The 20447-nt window shown below is 31.2% G+C and overlaps 2 protein-coding genes and 1 long non-coding RNA gene across 4 annotated transcripts in view; 2 read left to right on the top strand and 1 right to left on the bottom strand.

Moving 5' to 3' along the window:
* Window positions 1-1884: 1884 nt before the first annotated feature.
* LOC142228610 (uncharacterized) lies at window positions 1885-3498 on the top strand. Its single transcript, XM_075299093.1, has 3 exons — window positions 1885-2125; window positions 2502-2588; window positions 2652-3498. The coding sequence occupies exons 1-3, from the start codon at window positions 2066-2068 to the stop codon at window positions 2838-2840; spliced, it is 336 nt and encodes a 111-aa protein (XP_075155208.1). The 5' UTR covers window positions 1885-2065; the 3' UTR covers window positions 2841-3498.
* A 6202-nt stretch (window positions 3499-9700) lies between these two features.
* The window catches only part of mnb (minibrain), a 109487-nt gene continuing 98740 nt past the window's right edge, over window positions 9701-20447 (top strand). The window contains exons 1-2 of one of the 2 annotated variants that reach the window (XM_075303074.1): window positions 9701-9867; window positions 11195-11348. The gene's annotated coding sequence lies outside the window, so the exon portion shown is untranslated. Of the gene's footprint in view, window positions 9945-11194; window positions 11349-20447 lie in introns of both variants that reach the window. The other variant, XM_075303073.1, reaches the window with a different exon arrangement.
* On the bottom strand, window positions 15996-16645 carry LOC142232327 (uncharacterized). Its single transcript, XR_012721098.1, has 2 exons — window positions 16285-16645; window positions 15996-16213 (listed from the first exon to the last, which is right to left on the bottom strand). It is a non-coding gene; the product is annotated as an uncharacterized LOC142232327 (long non-coding RNA).

The following is a 20447-nucleotide window of genomic DNA, read 5'->3' as shown; positions in this document are numbered from 1 at the left end:
ATAGAAGTAAAATGGTGAAACATCGATTTATAAATTGTCTATCAGTTATGGACATTAGAAGCCATTAATTTAATGTAAAGAATTTCGAGTGGCTTTGATGAAACAAACTTTCTCCCAAAAGACCGACTCAGATGCCACGTTGGCAGAGGTTTAATTTAAAATTACAGCTTCCAAGGACATTGGGTGTATATGGAGATTTCTCAAGTAATTATGTAGGGCTATCTCAAAATCTGGACCAACGGGAAATTTTCGCATTTATTTATGGATCTCAAATAACTCTAAATTCAACATTTCTGACAAATCTTATGAAAATTGTAGACTGGGAAAAACGTCTTAAAACAAATCGGAAGATGAGTTTATATGTAGGTGCTATATCACAAAATTGTCCGGTATAACCCATCTTCGAATTCGACATGCCTGCTAAAAGTTCAGAACCTTAGGTTATACTGCTATATTTTATTAAGAGATAGGGTCAAAAATCGATATTTTAATATGTTAAAAATGGACAATACAATTTATCAATTCAGCCCATATTCTAGTAAAACCTACTTTTTATATCACCGTGAAATTTCACTCATAAAATACACTTTGAATGGCCTGAAATCCAGTACTTCGTTTTACGTTTTTCGATAAACATAAATACCCTAATGGAAACTAATTTGTCGAACAATTTCTTTATTTACAAAAATATGAAGTGTTTTTCAAATTTTATTTCGCCGGAGTCGGAGTCGAGCAAAATTTCTACGACTCCGGCTCCGACTCCGACTCCAGCAAAATCTTCAGACTCCGACTCCAAGACTCCGACTCCGGCTCCGACTCCACAGCCCTGGTTTCAACACACTATAATTTGCATCATGAGCAAAAATGAGAATCGAAATTTAGTTTATTTTCTTATTCAATTTATTTTTAATTATTTATACTAATTAAAAACAAATTGAATAAGAAAATAAACTAAATTTTGATTCTCATTTTTCATAAAATGGTTAAATTAATACAACTTAAATGTATCATTTCCCAATTGACTAAAATGATTTTTAGAACGAAAATGAAAATATGCGATGACTGTCTAGGGTTAAGGTGGCATTTTAGCCGCAAAAATCACAAATACATTTGTAAAAATCGACTACAATTATTGCTCCTTGTAATCGTACGAAAAATTCGAAAGAAAAACAATCACTCCACTTCCATAGATCTTCAAATATAAAGATTGAGTTACATACCATGCGTTAATTCGTCCGTTGATTGAAGAGTTGAATTTTCTCTCTGAAAGCAACAGTTTTGTTAGAGTGCTTCAAACTGAAAAATATCAAACCTTCCATCCACGTACGGATTAACGCATGATATGTAACTCAACCTTAAGAATTTTTGAATTCATTGAAATTTTTAACATGTTCTTCATTTTTTCCCTGAAGAAAACCGACCGTAGTACGGATCTTGTCATTTTTTAACCGCTCTTGTAAATTAATTTATTTTAGCATTTTCCTAAATAAGTAAGTGAGGCAACACTATAACCAAACGCTTGATTTGCGTCATGGAAATTTCCACCTTACGATACCTTGGGCAATAATCACATGAAACAACCGTTAAAAAATAAAGGAGAGAATAGAAAAACATATACAACGTGAAGAAAATTTATTCCTTATTCCTTAAAGAATAATAGCAATTAAAGTAATAAAATTTCATATTGTATAATTTATTTCTACTAAATATTCATTCTACAAAAAATTCTTATTATGCTTATCTGTCAAATGTTGAATGACAGGACACAAAAGGGATGAGAGTATGTTTAGCTGTCATTGAGTCAGGACATTGAGAAGGAGGATAATTGAGAGAAGGAAAATACATATATGTAAGTGTATGCATGTGATTGTGTATGTGTGTGTGTTTTTGTCAAAGTCGTCTTCTTTGACATTGCAATTAGCAAACAATTCGGATAGGAAATAAGTGTTTGTTGCCATTTTTGGTACAATTTTAAAGCACATCTATCGAAAGGACTACAAAATTTCATTTATAAATTAGGAAAGGCTCGAGAAATACCAACGTTGTAGAAAAATTTTCACACATTATGACTCCTTTCGATGATTTTTCGTATCTTATAAATTTCGTTTTGCTTGGGGAGGAACCGGTAAGTGAATTTGCTAAGGGTTAAGAAAATTGAAAATTGCAAAAAAAAAATGGAATAAAAACAATTTAGAAAGCCTAGAAGAAAAATTTGGCAGGCAAAATAATTTTCGAAGCTATTGCCTTTGTGAGGGGAGTGTTCCAAAGCTTCTCTAAGTGGTTTCTCTGTAATGTGGAAAGCCGTTCGGACTCGTCTATAAAAAGGAGGTCCCTTGTCATTGAGCTTAAATAACGGGCTACCACTATACTTAGCCTAACCTAACCTATTGCCTTTGTGACCAATTCCATTTCATTACAAAAAGAAACTAATTATACCTCAGCAAATAATTTATTGTATTATTCTCTCTCTTTTTTTTTATTGGAATCTGGTACATTTTTAGACCATTGAAGATTTTATTTTATTGATTGGTACGTTTGTGGCATTCGTTGCTTTCATACTATGGTGTTGTTTCCCCATACAACCCAAGGTAAGGTATTTTGCAATTGTTACAAATCAATTCGTTCTCATCTATGTTCACTTACCATTTCAGGATTCCAATCATCGGCAATTTTCTTGTAAAACAATGCATTCCATAGATAATACGGCACAACAGCAAATTCACACTAGCTACAGTAAAATGTCAGCCAACTCTTTGATCTACAATGAATATGTTCTGAGAAATGGATCAAGTAATGGTGGTGGCGGAGGGCAGCACAGCAGCTATCACTGTTGTACCTAGGTTCAATAAGAAAAAAAAAATAAGTGTTAGTGTTAAGGAAGCTTAAGAACAACACCATTTCAAATGCATGCAGGTGAACCTTTTTGTGAAGTAGTATGAGAAAGAAGTCTAAAGAAGCAAGCAAGTATAGACGGAAGTCAAATTAAAATAGTCTACGATGTAGAAATGAAAGGAAAATATTATAAATCTATAGAATATTATAAATTTTTTGCAAACATACAATACATTTTATGTAAAAACAAAAGTATGGTATAGTTAAGTTGTCTTTGTTTTTTTATTGATAGGATTCTTCAAATCCCTAAAGCAATGTAAATATTATTTATTTTTCATTTTAAATGCCTCAAATGCTCATTTGTTCCCACATATATGTCTAAACAAATATTTAATGTATATTTTTTCGTCTCTTATTTTGTAAGTAAATATCATAAATTAAATTTTTATGAAAAAAAAGCAATTAATTAAAACCCAAAGGAAAATAATTCATTGATAGACTGATTTATTGGTGTGTGCGTGAAGGATAAAATTGGATGCGCCATATGTATAAATATAAAAAAGAACATAAATATTAAACAACATTTTTAATTTATATTAAATATTAATGTATTAAGTAGCTCAATATTAAAAATAATTTCGACGATAATAAATATATTTCGTTGTATTTGTATTTTTATTTTTCAAATTGTTTTTTTTTTTCTTCCTGGATTATTATATTTATCATTATTAATGTATTTATTTTGCCTATATATTAATCTTAATTACATAAATACAAAATCATAATGTATTATTCTTATTTTTGCAATAACCATTTATTAAAAAAAAAAAACATACATAAAAATATATATACAATATAAATATTTTTCTCCAATACTGTGCTAGTCCATAACCATCGATATGAATAAAAAAAAATAAAAAATAAAATAAAAAAAATCATAAACAAAATATATAACAAAAAAACATTTATTATTGCAACTTAAAACGGAAATATTTGCCTGGTGTGCTTTGCAAGCATTGAAATTCGGTATGAATATGTAAGAAAGTCGCTTGTCTTCCCACTTAATATTGAATTGCATAACAATCTGTTAGAGAAATATACATATATGGCTGTTTTCGAGTTTAGTAAAGGGTGGTTAAATTGTAAGGGCCGATGTTGAATGTGAACCACATCTAAACGCCAAGTTTTTTTCCGAATTTTATTTGACATTTCTCTATTTCAGACTTACTCAATTTGAACCATGGAGAGATACTCAATCCAACAACGTGTTAAAATTATCCAGACTTATTATGATGTGGATGATCAATTTTCGAAGAAAATCATCTTCAGTGATGAGGCACATTTTCACCTCAGTGGATTCGTCAATAAAGAGAATTGCCGCATTTGGGCGAATGAGAATCCAAGAGTGATTGTCGAAAAACCAATGCACCCACAAAGAGTGACTGTTTGGTGCGGTTTATGGGCTGGCGGTATCATCGGGCCGTATTTTTTCCAAAATGAGGCCGGTCAGGCAGTTACTGTGAATGGTGTTCGCTATCGTGAGATGATAACGAACTTTTTATGGCCCGAATTGGAAGATATGGATATGGACGATAATGAGGTTTCAGCAGGACGGTGCCACTTGCCACACAGCTAACGAAACAATGGCTCTTTTGCGCAACAAATTCTATGGCCGTGTTATCTCACGTAATGGCGATGTCAATTGTTGGCGGCCAATCATGTGATTTGACACCGTTGGACTTTTTTTCTTTGAAGTTATTTGAAAGAAAAGGTGTACGTCGATAAGCCAGCAACAATTCAAAAGCTAAAGGATGAGATAATTCGGCACATTAACGGCATAGAACCTCCATTAATCCTCAGCGTCTTCGAAAATTTGAACCATCGGATGGAGGTGTGCCACCGAGGTCGCGGCGCCCATTTGGCCGATATTTTGTCCCATACATAATTGAGTAATACCAATATATCATAATAAAATAAAATTACAATAATTTCCTAAATAGTTTGTGTTTTATTCAAAATCAACATTGGCATTTGAAATTTTAACCACCCTTTAGTATAGAATCCAAGGATTTAATTAATTACTTTGATAATTGCATGGTATTCATGATCCATTTGTCTTAGCCATAGCCATAGCTCGTATAGCCTTTAGCGATATTGTTACAGGTGACTAGAGTTTGAACATGGTATTGAGGGAATCTGTATCTGTGTCTTACTAAATATGCCAGATATACAAGGAGGACCCAATAGTGAGGGGCTTTCTAAAGCCTTCAGCGGAAAGTTCACACTTTAGTCCTTCCTTTTGCCCGAGTGCAAGTCTATGGTGGTATTTATACTTATAATGAACAGAGAGGCTAAATCTAATGATATCTTATCATAATAAAATTAATACATTAACAACAAACAAAATGTTTGCTAATCGCATTTAGGAGCTTTTAATATACGGGAATATACATAAAAATCTCTTGGTTCTTTAATATGACTGGTGTAACATTTTAAAACATAACAAGTATATACAGCAGTAAGTTCGGCCGGGCCGAATCTTAAATACCCACCACCATGGACCAAATATTAGGGTTTCCTTTGAAATTTCAGGAGGGCTTGAAGACACTTCCCGAAGATAAATTTAAAGATTTCACCTATGAGGACTATGTCAGATTCTGGATTTATAAGAACCATTTTTATTTGAGTTTTAGAGGAATCATTAACATCTCTTGTAAGTGTGCAAGAAAATTATAAAATAACGTCTTGATTTGAAATCTTAAATCTGCAGATTTTCACCCGAGAAGTAAAATCTGGAAATTTTACATTGAGTTTCAAGCAAGAAGTGAAGTCGGCCTATATGAAGGCATTACCAAATTGACCGATAAAAACTTAATCCGTTACACGTTTTTGTGAGCCTAAAATACCAGAATATTTACAATTTCAGGCAAATTGGATAAAAACTTCGGAATCTAGAAGCCCAAGAAATAAAATCGGGAAATCGATCTATATGGGGGCTATACCAAAACATGGACCGATACTCCCCATTTGTGGCACACCCCTTTATGGTCCTAAAATACTTATAAATTTCCAATTTCAGGCAAATTGTATATAAACTACGGATTCTATAAACCCAAGATGTAAAATAGGGAGATCGGTCTATATGGGGGCTATACCAAAACATGGAACGATACGGACCATTTTCAGCACACCTTTTGATGGTCCTCAAGTACCTCTAAATTTTCAATTTCAGGCAAATTGGATAAAAACTACGGTTTCTATAAGCCCAAGACCCCAAATCGGGAGGTCGGTTTATATGGGGACCATACCAAAACATGGACCGATGCTCATCATTTTTGGCACACCTCTTTACGGTTCTAAAGTACCTCTCGATTTCCAATTTCAGGTAAATTGGATAAAAACTGCGGTTTCTATAAGCCCAAGAAATAAAATCGGGAGATCGGTCTATATGGGGGCTATACCAAAATATGGACCGATACTCACCATTTTCGGCACACCTTTTGATGGTCCCCAAGTACCTCTAAATTTTCAATTTCAGGCAAATTGGATAAAAACTATGGTTTCTATAAGCCCAAGACCCCAAATCGGGAGGTCGGTTTATATGGGGACCATACCAAAACATAGATCGATGCTCATTATTTTTGGCACACCTCTTTACAGTTCTAAGAAATAAAATCGGGAGATCGGTCTATATGGGGGCTATACCAAAATATGGACCGATACTCACAATTTTTGGCACACGTATTTGTGGTCCTACAATACCTCTAGATTTCCAATTTCAAGTAAATTGAATAAAAGCTGCGGTTTCTATAAGCCCAAAAACCTGGACCGATATATCCCATCTTCGAACTTTACCTGCCTGCAGACCAAAGACGAGTTTGTGCAAAATTTCAGCACGATTGCTTCATACAACAGACAGATGGACATCGTTATGTTGTCTTAGAATTTCTCCCTGATCAAGAATATATATACTCTATATAGTGGGAAATCGATATTTAGATGTGTTACAAACGGAATGACAAACTTATTATACCCCCGTCACCATTCTATGGTGGTGGGTATAAAAAATTGGTGTTCGCTAGACTCTGCTTTAAAAAATAATGTTTATATCCGGAAACTACCGTGGTGCAATGGTTAGCATGCCTGCCTGGCATATCAAGGAGCATGGCTTCAATCCCAGTTTCAACCAGACACTAAAATTTTTTCAGCCGTAGATTATTAGTGACGTATATGGCCACTATGAGACATATTGGGTTTGCGGGACCACACCTCCCACCTATCCAGGCAAGGACAATTCGAAATATATAGATTCCGGACGGACTGAGCGTTTACAATTCCGTCAGGAATTGGCTAATTTTCTGAGCCTGGATGGGTGGAAGGTGTGTGGTCCCGCAAACCCAATATCTCCCATAGTGGCCACTATGAGACATATTGGGTTTGCGGGACCACACACCTCCCACCTATCCAGGCAAGGACAATTCGAAATATATAGATTCCGGACGGACTGAGCGTTTCCTGACGGAATTGGCTAATTTTCTGAGCCTGGATGGGTGGAAGGTGTGTGGTCCCGCAAACCCAATATCTCCCATAGTGGCCATCCACGTCACTATTATTCCCTCTCGGTAATGTTGATGACTTTTCTCAGTGTCAAAGCTTCTCTAAGTGGTTTCACCGCAAAGTCGACTCGGGAGGTGTCTTGTCATTGAGCTAAATATAGAATCGGGCAACACTCAGTGATAAGAGAGAAAGAAGTTCATCACTGTGGTCTAAGTGAGACTAAAATATCGCACTGTCGCTATAAATAATCTAAGCATCCCCTCTCAGTAATTGTGGTGACATTTCTGAACGTTTAAAAAGTTTCTTTACCATAAAGGCAGTTTGAAATCGTCTATGAAAAGGAGGTCGATCAGCAGTCATTGTGGTCCTAATGTAGTTTATATCCTTAAGGTTGAGTTATGGGTTGAAATCAAAACATTCTTATTTCACAATATTTTCCAAAACATACTTACATCTCAATTTTAAAGAAGATCGTGAACTAAATCTATTAATACTGGATATGAGTGTTTTAAACTGCGATCATAGAAAAGTGAGATATCCTTAACTTTTACAAAGAACAAGGTCACTAAAATGAAATCTCAACACTAACACTTTTTGTAATATTTCTTGAATAAAAATATTTCAAATATAGGGATGTAATTACTAGAGTTTTACACAACAAATTATGACGCTGGTGAAATGCGCCACAGATTTCGCGGGATTGGTTCTCTGCTGGTGGCAGCTCTGATTTGCAATGAAATTTTTTCAATTGTAAAGGGTGATTTGTTAAGAGCTTGATAACTTTTTTTAAAAAAAAAACGCATAAAATTTGCAAAATCTCATCGGTTCTTTATTTGAAACGTTAGATTGGTCCATGACATTTACTTTTTGAAGATAATTTCATTTAAATGTTGACCGCGGCTGCGTCTTAGGTGGTCCATTCGGAAAGTCCAATTTTGGGCAACTTTTTCGAGCATTTCGGCCGGAATAGCCCGAATTTCTTCGGAAATGTTGTCTTCCAAAGCTGGAATAGTTGCTGGCTTATTTCTGTAGACTTTAGACTTGACGTAGCCTCACAAAAAATAGTCTAAAGGCGTCAAATCGCATGATCTTGGTGGCCAACTTACCGGTCCATTTCTTGAGATGAATTGTTCTCCGAAGTTTTCCCTCAAAATGGCCATAGAATCGCGAGCTGTGTGGCATGTAGCGCCATCTTGTTGAAACCACATGTCAACCAAGTTCAGTTCTTCCACTTTTGGCAACAAAAAGTTTGTTAGCATCGAACGATAGCGATCGCCATTCACCGTAACGTTGCGTCCAACAGCATCTTTGAAAAAATACGGTCCAATGATTCCACCAGCGTACAAACCACACCAAACAGTGCATTTTTCGGGATGCATGGGCAGTTCTTGAACGGCTTCTGGTTGCTCTTCACTCCAAATGCGGCAATTTTGCTTATTTACGTAGCCATTCAACCAGAAATGAGCCTCATCGCTGAACAAAATTTGTCGATAAAAAAGCGGATTTTCTGCCAACTTTTCTAGGGCCCATTCACTGAAAATTCGACGTTGTGGCAGATCGTAAGTCTATTCATGATGAAATGTCAAAGCATACTGAGCATCTTTCTCTTTGACACCATGTCTGAAATCCCACGTGATCTGTCAAATACTAATGCATGAAAATCCTAACCTCAAAAGAATCACCCTTTATAAACAATAGGGATGACCGTATTGACAAGTCGTTTCCCATAATTTGCTATGCATACCGTTCTTGAACCGTATTGTACACATTCTATGTGGGTTCATATAACAGAACTATCGATTGATTTCAGTTTAAAATGTTTTTTTTTTGTTTCTTTGGCAACTGTCTTGCCAATTTTTATAGAATCACTTAAGAATCTATGGGGATAAAATCGAATTTTGAAATGCCGGAATGAATTGAATAAAATTTGCAGATTTAGTCTCAAATGCAAACAAAATATTCGGTTCAGTTTTTTAAGCTAATTAGACCAATGTAGTTTTGTAAATAAAAACAAGTCTTATAACATTTTGCCCCAATTTCAAGCATTGAAATTCTTCTGTATTAAAATTAAAAAGTAGTTACTCATTCTAATAAATGATGGATATTATTACTTTCTAAAGGTTCCATATTGTTTTGAAGAATACACACAGTGCTACCAAATTGATGCTGCCACTTATCCAAAAAAACTCGGATAATAGTCGTGTCACGCCGTAATATCACGTTACGAAGCTAACTTCAATTAAAAACGCTCCAAACCTTATTTCGGTGAGGGGTGACGGTTGAACGTTTTTGAATCTGGTATGCTTTTGCTTTTCGTGGATAAAGAAGAACACGGATTGTTTGATTTGTCTATCTTAAAACAACGAAGAAAATGAAATGAAATAAAAGAAAATTGAAAATATTTAAAATATAAGTGCTACTGAATCATAATTTGATGGAATATCATAAATGTAGTGCAATATAAAGCAAATACGTGCGGTAATAATTTAATATGTGTTCTCTTTGTGTGTGTGTGTGAGTTTGTGTCCGTCGCCGTTTGTGAAGATGAATTAAATGTAATAAAATAAGAAAAATCAAAAATGTAAATGAAATATTTTCATTAACGCTAATAGAAAACTCTTGTGTCGTGTTCAAAATATTGAAAACAAACGAAACAAAGTGAAATTCAATAAGGAATTTCAGCAAAAATCTATAAAAGCCAAATTGTGGAAGAAAGAAGAAGAAGAAGAAAATATCGCCCATGAGTAGCAAAGTGTGTGTGTGTGTGATGGAGGAGGAATAGCAAAAATAAAATTTAACAAAATAAAGGGCGGCTTTTACTCTTGCAAGAAATCTGAATTAAATACTATCTTATAGTGAATTCTAATTTGACAAAAGAAAATGCCCATGTATATATATAAGAATAAAAAATTGCAACTTTAAGTTGCTTGGTTCTTCTGCAAGAAAAAAATTGCAAAAAAAAAATATAATTAGAAAAAGAGAGAATCAGAGAAAGGATAGGATAGTTATTGTTGGTGTGAAATTGTATGTGCGTGGACGACAGAAGAGGGCCCGCAGTAGACAGCACTGTGGCGTCGCTGTTGCAGTCAGACGTCGACGTTGTCGATTGTGGAAGCCTTCTTCAGGGCGCTGCTGCCCGGCTGGGAGAAGGCTATCTCATTTAGCATATACATATATGAACTCTACAGAACATAGTCTAACTAAAATCATCATAATCTTCATTGTTATTATCAATTATGATAAAGCGTTGTATTATTCTCCAAAAATATATTAGATACTAAATTTTGCAGTGAAAAATCGGCTATAATTCATTAAACATTACATTCACAAAGAAAAGTCTTCACGTTTGTGTGTGTGGCAAGGGAACCGATCAAAGTCTTTAAATAAAAATATTCAGAAAAAAACGCGAATCATCAAAAACAAACGCAAACACCAGCACCACTGTTCCCACACAGATGAAAATTTGCTCTCTGGATCCCTCGCTCTCTCTTGCTCTCTACGCCTTAGTATTTGGCTCTTCTCAACCAATAATAACAAACATTATATCTTCATTATTGTGTTTAACTCTCTGTCTCTCTGTCCATTGTCATTCGAAGAGATTTGTTTGGATTGGATTTATTTCCTCATTTTTTATTCCGAACGAAAAAAACAAAATACTTTGTGTCGAAAAATTACCAGTGGAAACTACGAACCGTAATAAACAATTGTTCCCTGAAATCTTACAAAACCAAACATTACAAGTGGCACGAATGTTTTTTTTTTAAGTTTTTTGTTCCAAAAAAATTATATTTTTATTTTATTTTAGTCTTTTTTACCCAACACGCCATCAACAACAGTAACATAAACAGAATTTTCAAATTGCAAATATAAAAATTTAATGTTTATTAAGTAATATACCGCAACGTAGCAACTATGTGGAATAACGGATTAACATTTGGGAAACCACTTCGAAAAATAATGTAAGTAGAGCGCATATGTTCTTGGGCAAGTCTATGTTATTAGCAGTAAACATATAAATTGTTTATTAAAAATAGAATCCTATATCATATAAAAGATTGCTTAAATACGTTTCAGTCTACTTCTTGTCAATGGATATTTTTTTCAGATAAAATTTCTTAAATTTATGAGTTTTAGCTCCATCATTTTTGTATCATTAAATGATCAGAAAGGACGAATTGATCTAATTGTCCTATAATGAATTCAAAAAGATTTTGAGATAGTTTTATAACAATACCTATAGTTCTATTTTCAGTAACTACCATATTTAACGCTGATCATGAATCTAAAAAAATGAGATTCTGATCACTCAAGACTTATAATTCGGATTTAAAAAAGTATTTTAATGTAAAATGGATGTAAATCACCCATATGTTATATGAGATATAGTGGTAGACCATTATTTCGGGCTGACTTAGACTTACTAAATATCTAAACTATGATTCCATACTTTGGAGATTTTCGTATTATTCATTGGAGTTTTTGGTATCATTTGAATATTAAAGACATGTCAAGCATTGGCATGAGTCTAGTAGGCTCATTCGGAATTAATTTTGGTCCCAACACACCGTCCTTTCATTTAGCTTTTGTTGTAGTTGGTTTCGTCCCTGTAATTCATACGTACCACACTTCGGCCATAAGGAAATTAATTCGCATGGTCACATGTGAGTGGTGACTGGTTAGGTACCTGGAGATATAAGATCACAGCTGACGTCCCAAAAATTTGGTCTCTAGTCAGCCGTTTCCCGTCGCCGGTCTTTGCCCCAGTACAGTGCAACACTGGTACGAAGAGATCACCCTCTGGTTAGGTTAGGTTTTTTGGCTGCCCGATATATCAGATCCACTTCGACTATTTATTATTATATCATAACTTCTTTCTTATTACGGTGAGATACCCGATTCTTTGTTTAGCTCAATGACAAGGGACCTTCTTTTTATAGCCGAGTCCGAACGGCGTTCTAATTTGCGTTAAAAATACTTGAAACACCCAGAAATGTCACCAGCATTACTGAGAGGGTCTCCAATGTCGCTCTAATTTCCTCTGCACTGCTATCGCAGGTTGATTGATTGTTTGTGGATTCTCAAAATGAACCCGATGGGCTTGGTTCTTTCATAGGTTTCCCTCTATGAGGTGGAGGAGTTCGCAACTCAATGAAAGCATTTGTTCTGGCTTCTTCTGCAAATGCTAATCCGGTGAAAGTTTTGACCATCCGATGATAATTTTGACCCCAAAGAAGTGCATGGCATTTTCCATACACACAAAAAAAATTTCTGATTCAATCACGAAATTAATTGATCCAATTAATTTTTAATTGAAATGTCTTCAATCACAGAAATGATAGTATCAATAAAAAAATTAATTGAAGGTCAATTAAAAAGTTAATTGATCCAATTAAATAATTAATTGATACTATTATTTTTGTGCACACAAAAAAATTTTTCTCTGATTCAATCACCAAATTAATTGATCCAATTAATTTTTTAATTGAAATGTCTTCAATCACGAAAATGATAGTATCAATCACAGTTTTAATTGGGCATAGAAAAAATTCTTGATTAAAAAATTAATTGATTTTTTCAGCAAAATTCAATTAATTTTTTAATTGATTCAATTAAAAATTTAATTGATGTTGATTGCAAAACGCAATTAATTTATTAATTAAAAAAGGTAACTATTTTTAATTACTTAGTTAGATTGGCTTAGAGTTTTTATTTGGATTAACAAATGATGGTTTGAAATACATTTTTAATTAAAAAAGTAAAAAAAAAATCAGCACTTTTTTTAACTGAATTAGTCTTCCGAATTTGATTAAAAAGTTAATTGTATCAATTAATTTTTTAATTAAACATTTTAAAAATTTCAATCATTGACTTAATTAACTTAATGTTTCTATCATGATTAAAAAGTTAATTGTATCAATTAATTTATTAATTGAAAAAATTTTCAACTTCAATTAACTTTTTAATTGGATATATTTTGGTGATATTTTTTTCTGTGTGATTGATTTTTGTTTCAATTAAAAAATTTGTTGAATCAATTAAAGTTTTAATTGAATATTTTTTAAAACTCAATTAAAATTTTAATTGGAAAAATGTTCGTGAAATTTTTTTGTGTGTACGCAAAATGTTACATATATTATGGAGTCACCGTGGTGCAATGGTTAGCATGCCCGCCTTGCAAACACAAGGTCGTGGGTTCGATTCCTGCTTCGACCGAACACAAAAAAAGGTTTTTCAGCGGTGGATTATCCCAGCTCAGTAATGCTGGTGACATTTCTGAGGGTTTCAAAGCTTCTCTAAGTGGTTTCACTGCAATGTGGAACGCCGTTCGGACTCGGCTATAAAAAGGAGGTGCCTTGTCATTGAGCTTAACATGGAATCGGGCAGCACTCAGTGATAAGAGAGAAGTTCACCAATGTGGTATCACAATGGACTGAATAGTCCAAGTGAGCCTGATACATCGAGCTACCACCTAACCTAACCTAACCTAGGTGAGCCTCGATAATTTTTTAATATATGTATAAGTACGACCGAATTCCGCTAGATGGCATTTCGGTTACGTGAGGTATGATAACCACGATTGCCACTCGTGCCAAAAATAATCTACCAAAATTTGAAGAAAATTTTACCAAAAATCTACTAAAAAAAAATATTTCGAAGTTTTTTGATCAAAATTTTGCCATTTTATTTTTGTCAAAATTTTATTTCTTTAGAAAATTTTGTAAAACTTTTTTTCTATAGAAAATTTTGTTAAAATTTTTTTCTATAAAAAGTTATGCTAAAATCTACCTCCATATGAAAATTTGGATAAAATTTTATTTCTATATCAATTTTTTTTTTCTATAGAAAAATTTGTCAACATTTTTTTCTATAGAAAATTTTGTCAACAGTCTTTTCTACAGAAAATTTTGTCAATTTTTTTTTTTCTATAGAAAGTTTTGTTAAAATAATGTCAAAATTTACCTCTATGGGAAGTTTTGATAACATTTTATTCCAATATAATATTTTGTCAACATTTTGTCAAATTTTTTTTCTATAGAAAATTTTTTCAACATTTTTTTCTATAGAAAATTTTGTCAATATATTTTTCTATATATATGTGGTCAAATTTTGTCATTTATTTTCTATAAATATTGAAGTACATATTATTTGGAGAGGCATATTTTGCAAAACTACGAAAATATATAAAATTTTATCAAAATTTTGTTCTATCGACAATTTTGTCAACAGATTTTTCTATAGAAAATTTTGTCAAGAGATTTTGCTATAGAAAATTTTGCCAAGAGATTTTTCTATAGAAAATTTTGTACACAGAATTTTCTAAAGAAAATTTTGTCAACAGAATTTTCTAAAGAAAATTTTGTCAACAGAATTTTCTAAAGAAAATTTTGTCAATTTTTTTTTCAATAGAACATTTTGTTAAATTTTTTTTCTATAGAATGTCATGTCAAAATTTACCTCTATAGGAAATTTTGATAAAATTTTATTTCTATATAAAATTTTGTTGACATTTTTTTCTATAAAAAATTTTGTCAATTTTTTTTTCTATAGAAAATTTTGTCAACATTTTTTTCTATAGAAAATTTTGTCAATATATTTTTCTATATATTTGGCCAAACAATTTCTTCTACATTTTTTGTCATTTATTTTCTATAAAAATTGAAGTACATATTTCTTGAAGAGGCATATTTTGCAAAATCTACCAAAATATATAAAATTTTGTCAAAATGTTGTTGTATCGAAAATTTTGTCAACAGATTTTTCTATAGAAAATTTTGTCAACATTTTTTTCTATAAAAAATGTTGTCAACAGAATTTTCTAAAGAAAATTCTGTCAATTTTTTTTTCTATAGAACATTTTGTTAATTTTTTTTCTATGGAAAGATGTAAAAAATTACCTCAATACACAGAAAAAAATATCACCACAAAATTTCCAATTAAAAAGTTAATTGAAGTTGAAAATTTTTTCAATTAATAAGTTAATTGATACAATTAACTTTTTAATCATCATAGAAACATTAAGTTAATTAAGTCAATGATTCCAAATTTTAAAATTTTTAATTAAAAAATTAATTGATACAATTAACTTTTTAATCAAATTCGGAAGACTATTTAATTCAATTAAAAAAAGTGCTGATTTTTTATTTTTAGTTTTAATTAAAAATGTATTTCAAACAATCATTTGTTAATCCAAATAAAAACTCTAAGCCAATTCAGAAAGTAATTAAAAATAGTTACCTTTTTTAATTAATAAATTAATTGAGTTTTGCAATCAACATCAATTAAATTTTTAATTTAATCAATTAAAAAATTAATTGAAATTTGCTTAAAAAATCAATTATTTTTTAATCAAGAATTTTATCTATGCCCAATTAAAACTGTGATTGATACTATCATTTTCGTGATTGAAGACATTTCAATTAAAAAATTAATTGGATCAATTAATTTGGTGATTGAATCAGAAAAAAAATTTTTTGTGTGTAGGAACTTTTGATACATTTTTTTTTATAATACATTTTGTCAACATTTTTTTTCAATAGAAAATTTTGTCAACATTTTTTTCTATGGAAAATTTAGTCAATATATTTTTCTATATATTTGGATAACAATTTTTTCTTCATATTTTGTCATTTATTTTCTAAAAAATTGAAGTACATATTTGGAGAGGAATATTTTGCAAAATCTACCAAAATATCAAGAATTCTACCAATTTGCCAAACAGTAAAAAACCTTCCATTTTTGGTAGAATTCTACCAACTGTGGCAACCGCTATGATAGTCCATTATTTTTATGCTCACTTAGAATTTTGCCAAGGTCCAGCATTATCCTTTAGAAGAAACAAAATTCGGGGCTCCTTTTTCTTTCAGGCTCTGTGGGTGTGTAACATAAGGAACATACTTGGAATCATCAGGGTCTCTGGATGAATGTTTTGAGCAATTTTAAAGGAGGTTTCCTCACGAAAAAGAAGTTGAGAAAATCTCAAGGAATCACAATGGACCTATAGTGGTCTTAGTGGACATCAATGATGTGATGAACTTCTCTCTTATCAATGAGTGCTTCCTGATGTTACGTTTAGCTCCTTTTATGACAGGGTCCGAATGTAGTTTCATATTATGGTGAAACCATTTAGAGAAATTTAAAAACTCCCAGCATTACTGAGAGGGGATAGTCCCTCTCATCCTTGAGAGTGGGTCAGGGATGACCTATTAAATAGAAAATATACAATATTTTAAAAATTTTCTTCGGCTAAAGGCTAAAGCGCAAACTGGGCGAATGAAAATGTGATTAGCTTTTACGGTTTTGTCAGTATAGCATTCTCTTTCGGTTTCGCACCAAGACCATTTGAATAAATCAATCACAGAGAACCTTTTTTTAGTAAGAAATTTCATCTTTCTAAGGCCACGTAGGAGAATCAGATCGGTCTAATACAACGCGGGATACATAAACATAACGTCATTTATTGAAAACTAATTTATTTGTTTTCACTAAGATCTAATATAAAAAAAATAAAATAAAATAATACCAATTTAAATAAACTAATGGTTATGCTATTGATAATACGAAAAAACGATTTGGGTCTATTTTTATAAACTAAAATAGAAATATACTTTTTATTTGATAGAATAATATATAGATTAAAAAGACACGTTCAATATATACCTACCACACAAAGCAATCAACTAACAAAAGATTATTATTTGCTAATTACTAGACCCAAGCGACGACGACATTTTATTTTCTTCGAATTTGTTTATTTTTATTTCGTCATTTTTTACTTTTTGATGGTCAAACGGAAATTGTACTTAAGTGCATCCATCACCTTTTGTTTGTGTTTTTGTTGTTGTTTTTTTTTTCTTTCATAAAAATACAGGCTTGTCACTCATTGGCAGCTACGTTGTGTTGTGTTTCTTGTTTGAATTAAAAGCCTAAATGCATATTTCTGTCGGCGCTCTATTTAATTCGTATTTTTCCTTTATTCATTCATATCTCTCTCGCTCGCTTCTCCAATGTTGTGTTCATTGACATTGGGTTCTAGAGAGTTGATGAGAAACAGGTCAACGAAATCCAGCTCGCATTTTTTTTGATCATGTATGTTTAGACATGTGCAAAGATGGCGAGAGAGATGGGGTGAGGTGAATAAACCTTAATAGAATAAATACAAAATCTTATTAGTATTATAACGTAAATTGGTGTGTGGAATAAATGTGAGTTAAAATGTAATCTAAGGGAAGATCAAAATGTTCTGTTATTTTCAAGTTTATTGCATAAAACATCAAACTTGACTGATGAAGAGATTTTAAGAATGATGGACGCAATTCTCTCTCTCCCTCTCTGACGAAGATATTGATGATGAGGAAGACTTGAGTAGTAATGACAGTGATCAAATCGATTCTTATAATTTTATCAATATTATAAACTCGATGAAGTCCTATAATAATTCAATAAATCAATATTAAATCGAACAATTTAAAAATTAGTAAGTTTGCAAGAAAACGAGGTTTCAGACTTACCAACTTCCTTCGGAATTTGACGAAAGCAAGATATTTCAACTAAGTATTTTAGTAAGTTTATTTGTGTATTATACTTCAAGTAAGTTTATCTTTATCCTAATATGCGGATACATTGGGGGAAACCACTTTTTTGAGAACATAACCCTTTCCGACCTATAGCCGATCCACGTGATAGATTTTCCTAAATTTTTGAATTCTGTTATTTATGTGCACATAGAACATTTTAAATTAATAAGTTTGTTCAGTTTGATCCTGTATCCTGTTTTTTCAGGATACGCACAATTTTTGCCGTCCGGTAAATTCCGGTAAAAGTCCGGACGTAAAAATATCAAAAAACACTAAATAATCACGAAGTTACTGTTTGCATACAATATTTAATATGTTTTCTTATTGAAAACACTTGTTTGATGGAATATTCCACAACTTAAATAATTTTAATTTATTTGCAAACTTACACCTACCACTATTTTTTACAAATGCGCAAAGTACACTGCTGAAACTACAAAATTAATATAAAAAACAAATATTTATAACGGTTCTTCACATTCTTAGACAAAGAGAGAGCATACACAATTATTTTTTAGCCGCTCTTATCGCAGTACGTCATATATTAAAGAAATTATAGAGACTTAAACTTACCCGCACAATTGTGCGTACACGGTCGGAAAGGGATAAAGAGACTAAAAATAGTTTTGAAATATTTCGAATTTCATTAAATTGTCGAGATCAATTACGTTATGAGCCATTGTACAAAGTGAAACCGCTTATTAAATAAGAGATAACATTTTGACAAAAGTTTCTATAGAAATTAAATTTTGTTAAAATTTTTTATAGAAATAAAATTTTGTCAAAATTTTTATAGAAATAAAATTTTGACAAAATTTTCTATAAAAGTAAAATTTTGATAAAATTTTCCATAGAATAAAATTTTGACAAAATTTCCATAGAATAAAATTTTGACAAAACTTTCTATAGAAATAACATTTCGTCAAAATTTTCTATAGAAATAAAATTTTGACAAAATTTTCTATAGAAATAAAATTTTGACAAAATTGTCTATAGAAATAAAATTTTGACAAAATTTTCTATAGAAATAAAATTTTATCAAAATTTTCTATAGAAAAAAAATTGACAAAATTTTCTATAGAAATAAAATTTTGACAAAATATTCAATAGAAATAAATTTTGACAAAATTTTCTATAGAAATAAAATTTTGACAAAATTTTCCATAGAACTAAAATTTTGACAAAATTTTCTATAGAAATAAAATTTTGACAAATTTTCTATAGAAATAAAATTTTGACAAAATTTTCTATAGAAATAAAATGTTGACAAAATTTTCTATAGAAATAAAATTTTGACAAAATTTTCTATAGAAAATAAAATTTTGAGAAAATTTTCTATAGATATAAAATTTTGAGAAAATTTTCTATAGAAATAAAATTTTGACAAAATTTTCGATGGAAATAAAATTTTGACAAAATTTTTTATGGAAATAAAATTTTGACAAAATTTTCTATGGAAATAAAATTTAGACAAAATTGTCTATGGAAATAAAATTTTGACAAAATTTTCTATGGAAATAAAATTTTGACAAAATTTTCTATAGAAATAAAATTTTGTTAACACTTTCTATAGAAATAAAATTTTGTCAAAATTTTCTATAGAAATACAATTTTTTAGGAAATTTTCTATAGATATACAATTTTGAGAAAATTTTCTATAGAAATAAAATTTTGACAAAATTTTCGATGGAAATAAAATTTTGACAATATTTTATATGGAAATAAAATTTAGACAAAATTTTCTATGGAAATGAAATTTTGACAAAATTTTCTATGGAAATAAAATTTTGACAAAATTTTCAATGGAAATAAAATTTTGACAAAATTTTCTATGGAAATAAAATTTTGACAAAATTTTCTATAGAAATAAAATTATGTTAAAACTTTCTATAGAAATAAAATTTTGTCAAAATTTTCTATAGAAATAAAATTTTTTAGGAAATTTTCTATAGAAATAAAATTTTGACAAAATTTTCTATGGAAAAAAAATTTTGACAAAATTTTCTGTAGAAATAAAATTTTGACAAAATTTGTGAGACTTCTACAAAATCTATAGACCTAAATTCAAGTTGGTTAACGCCCAGGGTTGGGACACAATGTCAGTAAAAAAATATGGGACATATTTAAATCTAAAGCTATTTTATAGGCAAATGCGCAAAATTAACAGGTTGGCTGATAAGTCCTCGGTCTAACAAAGAAAAACGCATTTTTTTTTGTTAAAATTCGTTTTTATTATTCAACATAGTTCCATGCAAGAACGATACAACGATTATAACGACCTTCTAATTTTTTGATACCATTTTGGTAGTACTCCTTCGGTTTTGCCTCAAAATAGGCCTCAGTCTCGGCGATCACCTCTTCATTGCAGCCAAATTTTTTCCCTGCGAGCATCCTTTTGAGGTCTGAGAACAAGAAAAGGTCGCTGGGGCCAGATCTGGAGAATACGGTGGGTTGGGAAGCAATTGGAAGCCCAATTCATGAATT

This window comes from Haematobia irritans, chromosome 3 (genome assembly GCF_050003625.1).
Source record: "Haematobia irritans isolate KBUSLIRL chromosome 3, ASM5000362v1, whole genome shotgun sequence".
Classification (NCBI taxonomy): domain Eukaryota; kingdom Metazoa; phylum Arthropoda; class Insecta; order Diptera; family Muscidae; genus Haematobia; species Haematobia irritans.
The sequence above is the reverse complement of the archived record's forward strand: the minus strand, read 5'-3'. Positions and strand labels throughout refer to the sequence as shown.

Excerpts from the sequence above, each read along its gene's own strand:
- LOC142228610 (XM_075299093.1), top strand. The coding sequence starts at position 2,066 with ATGACTCCTTTCGATGATTTTTCGTATCTTATAAATTTCGTTTTGCTT. Across the intron at positions 2,126-2,501 it reads TTTTGCTTGGGGAGGAACCG|ACCATTGAAGATTTTATTTT; the intron begins GTAAGTGAATTT and ends GTACATTTTTAG. Across the intron at positions 2,589-2,651 it reads GTTTCCCCATACAACCCAAG|GATTCCAATCATCGGCAATT; the intron begins GTAAGGTATTTT and ends TTACCATTTCAG.